We start from the raw sequence: 12,267 nt of genomic DNA on the forward strand, positions 1-12,267 counted from the left end.
CGTGAAGCTGTTCCATTAACAATCAATCAGAGACTGACTTTGTGGACTGCACCTGTTTGCACTTTAGACTCAAATTAGCATTACTAAAAAAAACAGCCTCGATACTGTCTGTGTAAACAAGTCAGTCTCACTTTCAACATCAATGGAGCCATCTCAATATTTGTCTCTTGATTACATCGTCAAGAGTTTTGGCTCTCATGAGTCTCTCTCTCATTATGGGAGAACAGAGTTTGCCATATATTGATTATATTTTGGCAGCCAACCCAGGTTAATTGACAGCCGCCCAAGTACATTTTAGTTTTAGATTTATTTCAGGTGCTGTGATGCATTGAGCTGGCGATCAACCCTGACATTTCTCATCAATGTAGTTTACAGATTTAATGCTGTCAAGTGCAACATTTCATTGCACCTATGATGCAGTGTTTGGTATTGGTCGCCCTTGGTCAAACAGTTGGCACTCCTTTGAGTCAAACTGTGTCTGTGCCAAATTGAATATGAACATCATGAATATCAGTCAAGACTGCAGGTTCATTTTATTATGCCAGGCTTTCCAAGTATGACTAACTGCTGGCTATCAGAAGTAAACATCTGCCTCCTCATACCCATAAAACCATGCATTTTGGGGTTGCTTCCTGTAGTTGGTTTGGATTATATTCTCACTCCTAAAGAACCGGACCACAGTTGGCTTGGAAGAGCATTTCAGGTGGCATTGGTGCGTTTATTTGCTGCGCACCTGAGTTCGAATGGCATTGTTCTCACCTGCACAAATAAACCAAACTCAAGGAGTTAATGCTCCAGAGTTCCACAAAACTGCATAGTTGCCTCATATACTGTAGTTGCCTCATAAGTTGCCTTGTTCATATAGTAAAAGACCTGAACAACCCACACCTCTGAAGTAAGCTGCCAACCTGTGGGAGACGCCGCACACTGGAGAGACTTGCTCATCTTCACAAATGAAGACTGCGTTGTGCAAGATCATAGTAATAACATATGTGAAGTCTGTTTCAGAGTGGATTTTCCCTTTAAGACTCAGGACTTGAGAGAAAAACCTAACTTTGATATATCCTCAATATCCTCCTTTAAAATAGTGCCATATCAATTTGGCAATCCAGAGGGAAGAAAGTCAAGCTATAAAGAAACAGCTCTACAAACCTGCTTGCTCCATTTCCTCCTCAACATCAAAATTAAAATATTCTTTTACGTACAGAAAATAATTTAGAAAAAGAAACGAAAATAAAAAAGGCAGACAAGGAAAGAAAGTAAAGATTTCGAATAAGAATGCTAAAATTGAAAAATACCGACTGAAAATACAGAGCTACGCTGAGGAAACATCAAACAGCTAAGAATGATACACCAAAGTAATGCAGGCCATATAAATATGACCATTTTATCATACCTTATCATCAAGGTTTCATAAAAGCTTATTAATTGATACAATCAAAATGATATTGTATTCAATTGTAATATAATTTAGCATAAGAAAGTAGTGGGACAGAATCTCTCAATGAACAGATATAAGTGATGGCAGCCATAAAGGCAATAATGTAAAAAAAAATATGAATGGGAGTTGGTCAGAAAAACAGAAAGATTTTGAAGATATTGTATCTCTATTCTTTACTCTTGTACCTTCACTTTGTCAAATCCTCCCACCTAAACCTCCCAACCAAATTTTTCCAATCATACCTTAATAAGAATAAATTATATTTCTTGTGACTCATCTCACTCTGAACCCATACTGGAACAACTGGGACAGAGAATGAGATAACAGGGACACCAACTTCATAGACTTGAGATACACAAAGAGATGGAGTAAAAGTGGGCAGGTTGGCTGTGTGATTGTACCTTTTAGACTAGGGAAAGGCGTTGATTTCTCCCTCGCTGCCTTGTTGGGAATAGCTAGATTGGATAAACTGAAACTGGTGCCATGGTTCTTGTAAAGATTGCCTGTAGTAGAAGTGAGAGCAGTTGATAATCACAATCAGAAAAGATAATTGATAAAATTATCCACTGAAACCAAAGGTATCGTAATTTAACATCATTCACTCTTCACATATCCAATCTGTGTGGGCTACCACTGGGAAAAGCACATAAATTCATTCCAATCAAACCAGTGATATAACAGTAGGCAATGGACAATTATTTAATTAGTCATTTTCACAATCAAAAAAACTCAAAGCCTCAATTCAAAAGCATTCAAATAAAACAAACAAAACGTATCTAGTAAGGTAACCGCAGTCTGACAACTGTTTATGTGAGCAAAGCCAATCTGAATCATCCCACTTAGTAAATGTTAACAAATTTGAACAAATTCACATGTTGCAAATGCTGGACTGGGCTGGAAAGAAATCTTGGCACTGTAAAGAGTTCAGGTCAAGTATACTTACTAGCAAACGACATGAGCCCTCCAAAGCCGTCGTTGCTGTTGTTGGAGATGGTGGAGTTTGGGGAGCTGTTGCGGGAGTCTCCCTCTCCATCAGACTCCCCAGGCAGCCTCAGGCTACTGGGACGTAAAGGACGCTGTGCCCTGAAAAATTACCAGAATGCTTCAGTGGTGCCTTAAAAACACAGAGACATATAGCACATACGATATGGGAAACTCTCAAACATCCACATCATATCACAACACAACACCGCCAAAGATTCAACACCACCATGGAATGGACAGGGCATATTGACAAAATGAATTGGTAGCAGGAATGTTCAAAGGGCTTTTGGTATAGAACATTGCATGGTTGGTCAGAGAGCCCATTTGAATGATGATAAAACATTCATTCAAGTGATGAACAAGTTTAACACACTTGTTGCCATTGAGATTCTGGTTGAATCGAGGGGTGTACGACTCCACTTGCTCTTCTGCTTCAGGGTCATCCTCAGAGGGGAAGCCATACTGAGGCTCAAAGTACGGGTTGTCATACTCTTGCTTTTTGTTGGCTGGATCCACCAGGCCAGCATCAGCAGCAGATCTGGGGAACGGCTGGCTGCCCAGTCCTGGGACAGGGTTCTGTAAGGCTGCGCTTGCTGATGCCTCAATTTCAGCTGGTTCCACCAGCTCCTGGAAATGAAACCAAGGAGATGTAAATTGATTTGCAGTTTCCATGGGGATTGCAAATTTGGACAATAATGCATTGTTGTCAGTCTGATATGAATAATGGCAGATATTCAACAGACTTTTTTCTCCATTTTTTCTCCCCTCATACCAATCCAGATGATGAGATTAATTTTGTATGAATTCTATTTTGACCGTACTCTTATTTATTTTATTTTTTTTAAACTAAACCTCAAACCCAAACCAAAGCTGATCTTTGATCTTTGGTGCCAGGTGATGTCACCACCTGTTGTACTCTATAGAAGGTGACATCACTTGGCACCAAAGGTCAGCCAATAGTAGATGGCAATTTCAATAGCATACTTTTTGCCATTAGATGTCAGGCTTTACACAGATTTGGGTGCGGGGTTTAGTTAATCTTCATGGAGAATACAATATTGAAAACATTAAACCTCAACCTTTGTACTGGTGTGATTAAGGTGCATATGGTATGTATAAGTAAAAATTAGTAAGTATCCTGCCCAATTATCATAATTATCAATTACAATACGAAACAGCAAGATTCTTCAACAGTACTAGCGATGACTAAAACAGCATGCAGGCATTCAAGCGTCCTACTACTTGGAACGGTCACACACATGGTTGACTCCCTGGATGATTGTGCTGGGACTTGAGCTTGCAGTTGTGCTGGAGCTTGAGCGGAGCGGCTGTCCGTCTGGGGGCTCGGCGGGTCCGTCCCCACCGGGTGGACACTCCGAACCAGGACCGTCCCTGAATTCCTGGAAGTCCTGGAACTCAACCTCACTCGCATCCCCCAGTGCAGCATGGGTAGGCGGGTCCAAGCCTAAAGCATCAATGGAAAAAGATATTACAAGTAAGTAAATGGAAGTGGAACGTGGTCAACATGCACCTAGTAATAAAACAGGAAGAAAATGAAAAATAAAGCATCAAAGGAATCTCATGTGTATGCAACAAATGAATGTGTGAAATGCGTATATGTCTATGGTTTTCATGTGTCTTCATACTGCATACTGTATATTTTAGATTTTGTGCACAAGTTTTTTTGTATGCAATAGACAGAGTCCAAATAAAACTTTACAAAAATAATTACCTAAAACAGCCATCAACTAGTGACAAAACCACTAGAGAGATATACAGTTTGGATCATTTTTCAGTTTTGTATGTGTTCCTGGGAATATTATCTCAACTTTCACTGCATACTGTGCAACAACTTACTTGGCGTGTCTCCCTGGATGTCTCCTTGGATCATCTCACTCACAAGGTCTCCAAGTGAGGAATAGGAAGAGCTGGAGTCATCGTACGCCTCACTGTCACTGCCACTGCAACAAATTTAATTTCTTATTACCAAAGGCCCGCTAACTGAAACTACCAACTGTAACTAATTGGACACATAAACCTCAAACTCAATTTAGCATTTCAGCAGATAGAGCTCTGGATCCAAAGCCCCTGAGTGGGTTTGTTTAAGTTTCAATAAAATCACATTTTGAAAGCATCTTGCTTCCTTAATTTGATGCATTTCCTCTTGAAACAGGATATTAGGCGGGACATAATGCAGGGAGAAATCATTCAAAAGTGTAAACCAATAGGGTATCAGTTAGGAAGAGAAACACAGTTGTCATCAACTATCAAATAGGTGTATGATATCATACTTAGAATGAGCTAAAAATTCATTTTTGATTTCAGTGTGACTTTAAAGACAACATGGTTCTTTCTTACCTGTCTGTGGGATCGGAGTCATTGCCCTCGTCCTCCAGTGGACCGGCCATAGCCTCGACCAGCTGGGAGCTCCCGTCGTACACGCGGTAGACAACAGGCTGCAGCTGGTGAGCGTACCACTTGGGCTTGTCTCCAATCAGGGAGGGGTCGTACACATCTGAAACAGAAGTGTGCAGATACGTGGCAACAAACCCACATAGCACAGTTAACATTGATTTCTTACATAACACCCTTACTGTATGCAAATTCACACAAAAACATAATTCGCTATTATCGTGTATGGAGTCTTACTGTTATGTATCCTCTGAAAGGCGAGGTTGCTGGGATTGAGAGCCCACTCTCCGTAAAACTCCACTGCCTGGGTGTGAGAGAGTTTATCTGCAAAGCTGGAGCGCCGGGGTCGAGACGCAAGAAAAGACGTCGCCTGGAAGGCCACAACCGGCCGGGGGAAGAGGCGCAAGGTGCGAGTGTGCATCTGGAACCCCTGGAGAACATTTGGGGAGTTGAAGAACCTAACCATGGCAACTCTGTAAGACAAAAAGGGGGTTTTAGTTTTTTCGAGTTCTTTTAATTTGGAAACTGATAGGGTTTGACCTTTTAGAGTGCTTAGCATCTTGCAGTAATGAGTAATGAGAAACTTTCAAAATGGACAGTGGAAAGAGACATCAAGGCTTGCCTAGTGGCTACATCCACAGAATCCACATCATTGCCATAAATGAGGGGGTTGAACTCGGTGGAGGATGGGGAAGCTTTATCTCGTCCGGGGGGAAGCAGCGGCAGCTCCTGGCCCTCCTGGAACTTCTCCAGGTTCAGGATGGGCTGGGTGTTCAAACTCATACTGGCCAAGGCCTAGAACAGGTGAAGGTGGAACAAATTTAAAATCACAGCAGTGGAGCTAGAGAGAAAACACAGCGCCATGATGGACCACTCCCACTATTGGCATCAACAGCAGTAGTAATTGTTAACTAATAATACTAATTGTTATACTTAATTGAATCCCAGCGTTCAGGGTCGGCTACAGAACAGTAACGCCCCAGAAGCTAGTAGGAATTCAGTGTCTCATTCAAGGACACTTCAGCGGTGCCTTAAACACAGATAATCTGGTTGAGGAGCGGTCTCTCCAACTACTAAGACACCCTGCCGCCCAACAGAGTGCAACAAAAGGGTGCTTGTGTGAAGTGAGAGATGATAAACGGTTACTTAATACCTCTGGCGGTGGCCACACTGATCCATCAGAATATGGACAGAATTATTGACGGATAGATTTCTGTCCGTTGGTTTGTTTTGGAACGTCAACATGTCAGAAATACAGGAAGTCTTTGCTCATAACGGAGCTTCTTCATAGAAAAAAGAAGAAACAGACTATACATAAATCAAAGAAACTGACCGGGAAAACCTAGAATCATCCCAATGTTGTACCCAGCTTTCTCCATTTTATCTTAGTTTTGGTCATTCCGCTGTCTGTGTTCGCTGCTATTTTTTCCAAAACAAACATAGGAACGCCTCTGATTGGCTGAACAGACGGTGATGGATCCGTCCGTTCAGAAAAAGTTGCACTGGGTTGAACTTTCTGTCCGTCAAAACGAATAGAAATCTGACGGAGGCGGACACGTCATCAGCCCAGTCAGGACAGCGGACAGCTCTCATTTAAAATGAATTGAAATGAATGTACAGGGATAATGGATCAGTGTGGCCGCCGCCTCTCTCTCTTTGCCAATTGATAGTTGATTGTTAACCACCAACACAGATTTTCCACCTTAAAATTTCACTGCACTTGTATTACATAGCTAAAGTATTAGTTTTGTGCATGTTGATGCCTGCTGTGGGAGTGTCATTTTGGAGAGGAGGAGCAAAAGGGAAGTGAGTCACCATACATGGTTTGCTTTAAGGGAACTGCTGCAGACTTTGAGTCAATGTTTCGCTTAGCATGATGGGACATTTAGTTGCTGGGTCTGGATGAATGTAACTTGGTCAAGGTGATTAGCTTCATCATATCTTGTTTGGGTTACAAGAACACTCACTGATGCCAAGATAGATGCACGCACATTCAGTCATGCTCAAGCCAAAATTGGGCCACATAATTCTCTGCCAATGTTATGCATTGTATACAAGTCTTGAGGATAGAGAAATAACATAGTAGTGACAAGCAAAACAATGTGAGAGAGAATATTTCCGTGCAGGGGCATTACACATTCCACAGGAGGAGAAATGAGAACCTTATTGTCAGAGGAGAAGATCTGCTTTTGGGTGATCACGGTCAATCTAACCAGACACTAGGAAGGGGGATAAGAGAGATGCGAGGAGAATCACATGAAAGCCTGGGATGATAACTTCATGACCGACACTGGAACAACATGTGACGGAAGGGTCAAGACCAACGCCCTTTCCTTTCTTTTCTTTTTCTCCTTTCAACAGCACTTCCTTCTCCCTATTTTTTTGCTGACAGCAAATAAAGAAAGTATATTTTGGGGCCATCTTAATGGCAGTGAAATGGATCCAACTTCACAGGAAACAAAAATATGCTGAAGTTGTTTGAATTCATTTGTGCAATGAAAGACATAAATAGGCTAGGAAAAAAATGCCAGCAAGCTTGTTTTGCTTTCTCATCATTTCCATTTTCAACTCCAAGAAATCACTGAAGAGAGGAGATAAGAAAAGACACATTTTTGTTGTTTGTTTTGAAAACTGATGGATGGCCAATAGAGCGAGGGAGGTTGCAAGAGAGAGTGAGTGTGAGAGAGAGTGAGAGAGAGACAAAAGAGAGAGAACAGATGTTTTTGATGCTCAAAACATGAAAGACAGTGGGAAAAATACACAGACAATGCAACAATGTAACACAAACACAAACACAAAACAGTAATGACGTCACCTGTACAATTCAGCCACTAAAAGACACTTAATGCCATCCATGGTGACCAACTGGGAAAACCCAGTGGTTACAATGGAATGGTGATGACAAATACAAAAGAGCAGATCTTTTGAGAAAAATAAATAATAAAATACTTGCAGACTTAAAGTAACTACAGTATATCCAAAACATTGCCTTAACTGAATGTTATCAGTTCAGAAAATAAATAAAATGTTGGGTGAGCTGAACTGATATCATCACCATCTTTATAAAAGTAAAGTGCAAGTATTTTCAGTGACTCTCATATCAGCAGCATTATACTTTGGCATTACAGTCTGGAGATATTCTGTAGTTCACCAACAGTTAACCATCTTCAGTGACATTGTTTCCATTCACAGATATCAATATGGTGCTTGCTTGTTTCCAAATATACAACTGCTAAACTGAGGCTTTGCACACTCCTACACACCAGCCTCTCAATCACACATACGCACACAGGGATCGGCTGCTAATCACACACAACTACTGAACCGGCTCTGATTCAAGGCATGATCAACTAAACCATGGTATGCAAGGATGTCAACCTAACAAGCTTTTTTTGGAATTAGTGAGTTTGGACGTAACATAAGTGGCAAACATTGTGTTAGTTGTACTCAATGAGCCCATAATATAAAGTGATATTTAACTTAACTAGTAAACAGCTTCAGTTTTTAGGCAATCATACTTTGATATGACTTTTGTAGGACAGAAAGATATGCAAACTACAGTGACATAAACAATGTAATGTGTGATGAAAGCATGACTTCTGGGAGCAGGTTTTCAAAATAAAAGCAAGTGAGCAGCACTGCTAGTTACCTAAACCAACAATACTGGTAGCTCACTGGTCATGAACTCCTCATACCTAAATCTATTAAGGTGAAATACTGCTTAAACAACATAACAGAAATAATTATGCGCATTATGTTATTGCTAAAGCTTAGGCAAATTAAGTTCTAAGATTTCAAAGCTAAAAGCTCCCCTGATAACATCAATAACATCAATCCTAATTAAATTAAATTTCAATGTGCTAAAGAAAAAAAAAGAAAACGGCAGGCAACAAACAAGATTGGAGTGCCACTTTACACACTGCGAGCAACTACAAAGTTTCTCTCTGACCGAGAGAAATAATCAATGTATTTATACATTTCAATATATTCTCACAGTAATTTTGTGTTGTATTATTTTTGTTTTTTTACAGAACAGCCAACTTTATTCAATTAGGTCATAGGTCTGTAGCCAAGTTTGATAGGCTCAATATAAATAAAACGTAATATCTGACTGACTTTCAAGTAAATTATTTCCCTCCGATATTTGGCCGTTTGCGACCACAACAATGGATGCAACCGTTCTCCAAGCATCATTTTTGAAATGTAGTAGTCTTTCAAATAAACGCTGCCAAGAACTGTGAAGCCTGGAATCAACTTCTTGTCCATTTTTGCACTTGCCAAGACAATGGACAACTTCATGAAACAAAATCACATTGGTAGGGACGCATGGAAGTGCGGAAATCTGATTGATTGTTGACTGTGAAAAGTTCAGCTGTGGCAAACGTTTCTCAGCCAACAAGCTTGCTGATCGTCCACATCGGCTGCCTTTCCCTGATCGCTCAGCTCTATTCATAGTATTCCATGGTGTCACATGCATTTCCTACCAATATGGTGCTTTACCATATTCACAGCTCATTGGCTGTGGCTGTCATTTGATTATAATCACCTGTTAATTTATTACAATCACCCGTTATTGTCCTACCAACATGGCCATGTGGTGATGTAACAGAATACTATGAGCAGGAAATGAATGGACTTCCGGTGACTTGGTGATTGCGTTGCTCGCAGTGTGGAAGCGCGGGGAAAGAGTGGTGCTTCCATGAATCAGAACCAGATTCTGAGGTTATGTTGGATTCTTAGGTTAGAGGGACAAGTTAGTTACTACCACTGTTACTAAGGCTTTTGCTTGGGTGGCAGCGACCTAGTATCTGATTTTACCTCCAAGAGCTAGTGCATGCAAAGAAAAAGAGGAAAAGAAAGAAAGAAAAACACTTGTGTCTGTTAGTGCGCTACAACACTCAATACAAATGCTCCCACACTCTATGCACGGTACATACAACTCTGTTGAAGTAGGAAGGTACAGTTATGCCCAGTCCCTACTCTTCACCCCGCTGAAAGAGAAGTTTCAGATTTATATACAAGTGTGATCAATTAGCAGTCATGGAGAAACATCATAGGTCTGTCCTTAAGCAGTACCTGGGTTCCAAAAATGCCGGTGTAAACTATTCATATATACCAGGAGTTTTTAGGCAGAGACTTGACAGCTATGGTGCAAAAGGATCAGAAAATATTACACTGACAAATATCAAAGGTCTGAATCAGCTTTGACAAATCGCCTACCTGCTTCAGATGTTTCTTAAGTTCGCTTGATTCAGGCTCTGGCAGAGGCGGCAGAATCTCTGCATTGGTGGGTGCTATGACCTGCAGAAGAAAAGCAACACTCTAAATTTAGTTTAAATTCATTACTTACTTAATCCTCTTCGTTCCCTGTGGAACATAAGGCTGCGACTATCTGCTTAAATTAATACAGAAAGCAAACAGAAATACTCAAGTCCACACACGCCCCTTCCATCTAAAATCATACAAGCACAGAGGTTCTGAATCAGCGGGTGAATCACACATTATTTGTAAATTCGGTCTTGACATCATGAAAACAGACAAAATAAGAAGGATCCGCTATATGGAAATACTGGCCTTGTTGCTGTCAAGGTCCACAAGCCACACGTCATCTGGCATTTTGAAATCAGATTTGTAGAGGAAGAAGCTAGCTGGTACACCTATAATGTAGGGAGTAGGAGCAAGGAGGAGCTGTGGAGAGGAGAGAACGGATCGATCGATCAGTCACATTTCACTGTCACCTCAACAGACTCACATCACTGCACAAAGTTAAATTGTACATTTGACAGAATTATAAAATATATAAAGGAATTCTCTAGGGAAGGGACGATATGCTTATCTCACAATACGATTCGATACACGATACGGGGTTCCTGATTCGATACAATACCACGATACTATGTGATAAATAAAATGCAGAATTATGTTTAGTTCTGAGACACAAATCTTTCTAGCAGTGGCATTGGCTTGCTAGAATGTAAACAACAATTTAAAAATGTCATTACAAAGTGAAAATAATATAATTTCAGTGTAGAGCTTGAAAATTTGTAGCGATACGTATAGTCACATTTTTGCATTGCGATATATTGAATTTCAATATATTTTCCCATCCCTAGAATTCTCTAATGTAAAGGAATTATTGATTATATAACAATATTTATAACTATCTTTCTTTTCACATAACTCTATAGTACCATCATTATCATCATCACAGTTTCAAGTTTACTTTTGGCAATTTACCTGTTCAGCAGAGGCCATGCATGTTGGCAGTAAGGGGATGACAGGGAACATGTACTCCAGAGGGTAAATCATGGCCACAAAGGCCATGACGCTCATAGACAGGGCATTGTAATCTCGGGACTGAAGAACCACCTGAGGGGAAGACATAAAAAACACATAGGCCTTGTATCATGAGGCAAAAACTATAAATGAACATATTCTTCTATGCTGTTCAATCCAAAGTTGGGAGGTTTTGAATTGTATGCACTATCATATTCAACAGGGATAGTTAGTTAGTTAGAGAGAGAGAGAGAGAGAGAGAGAGAGAGAGAGAGAGGAGAGAGAGAGAGAGAGAGAGAGAGAGAGAGAGAGAGAGAGAGAGAGAGAGAGAGAGAGAGAGAGAGAGAGAGAGAGAGAGAGAGAGAAAGAGAGAGCGAGATAGAGATAGATAGTATTTCTCAATAACATTAATGATTGCATAACTTGACCACTGTACAAAATAAAACAGCAGCAATGATGAAGCCCAAATATACATACAGTATATTTGGGCTATTCATGGTGACTCACAATATCAGACAAGCCAACCACAAATAGAGTCTCCAATCTGATAAAATAAGATGTTTAAAGTGCTTACTATAAAGCAAACAATTACTTCAGCTGCTAGACTCACCTAGGCACTGGCACAACCGTGACCGACACAAACAACTCAAGAATCTGTGGGAAAAACTGAGATGATGTACTGTTTGGAGCAAGCAATCAGCCTGCTACTTCTACTACTGTAACTGTAATGATGATTTCCTCTCATCAATTAATTTTTACTCTTATTAACCATAATGCCATGGGTGTGAATACCGGTTTTGCCTTGGATTCCTAACAATAATAATAATAATAATAATAATAATAACATAGTGTTTTTGTGAAATTACAAATGCCCATGTTTGAAAGGAATGCTAAGTCTGAAAATATTCAGGTCGCACTCAGTTCATCCTGCATGAATTCAATGTTGTTCTTCATCATTCATCTTCAAAAATGAATATAAAGTGGCACCAATTTCAGTAAGCAGCAGCATCATTTATTTATCTATTTGTTTATTTATAAGGGGGCAGGTCACTGCACGCACTCCTGAAAGACAACAGAGCAGCGGACTGCCCTTGCTGTAATGACATGGGCTTTCAGCAGTGAGACTGAACATGTTGTGAGGTTTAGGTTTGAAC

At 40.3% G+C, this 12,267-nt stretch overlaps 1 protein-coding gene across 2 annotated transcripts in view; it reads right to left on the reverse strand.

The window, feature by feature from the left end:
* Positions 1–12,267, reverse strand: part of madd (MAP-kinase activating death domain) — a 53,054-nt gene that overhangs the window by 25,350 nt on the left and 15,437 nt on the right. For both annotated transcript variants that reach the window (XM_071534266.1, XM_071534265.1), the window contains exons 5-15: positions 11,075–11,206; positions 10,412–10,525; positions 10,058–10,138; positions 5,460–5,632; positions 5,075–5,310; positions 4,784–4,940; positions 4,283–4,386; positions 3,685–3,890; positions 2,799–3,052; positions 2,385–2,524; positions 1,843–1,944 (exon numbers count right to left, since the gene is read on the reverse strand). In XM_071534266.1, the coding sequence (XP_071390367.1) occupies positions 1,843–1,944; positions 2,385–2,524; positions 2,799–3,052; positions 3,685–3,890; positions 4,283–4,386; positions 4,784–4,940; positions 5,075–5,310; positions 5,460–5,632; positions 10,058–10,138; positions 10,412–10,525; positions 11,075–11,206 (1,699 nt within the window). The remainder of the gene's footprint in view (positions 1–1,842; positions 1,945–2,384; positions 2,525–2,798; positions 3,053–3,684; positions 3,891–4,282; positions 4,387–4,783; positions 4,941–5,074; positions 5,311–5,459; positions 5,633–10,057; positions 10,139–10,411; positions 10,526–11,074; positions 11,207–12,267) is intronic.

This window comes from Centroberyx affinis, unplaced genomic scaffold, assembly GCF_046629955.1.
Source record: "Centroberyx affinis isolate AG114_WGS23_722 - 3 ecotype Tasmania unplaced genomic scaffold, CSIRO-AGI_Caff_v1 ptg002510l_1, whole genome shotgun sequence".
Taxonomy (NCBI): Eukaryota; Metazoa; Chordata; class Actinopteri; order Beryciformes; family Berycidae; genus Centroberyx; species Centroberyx affinis.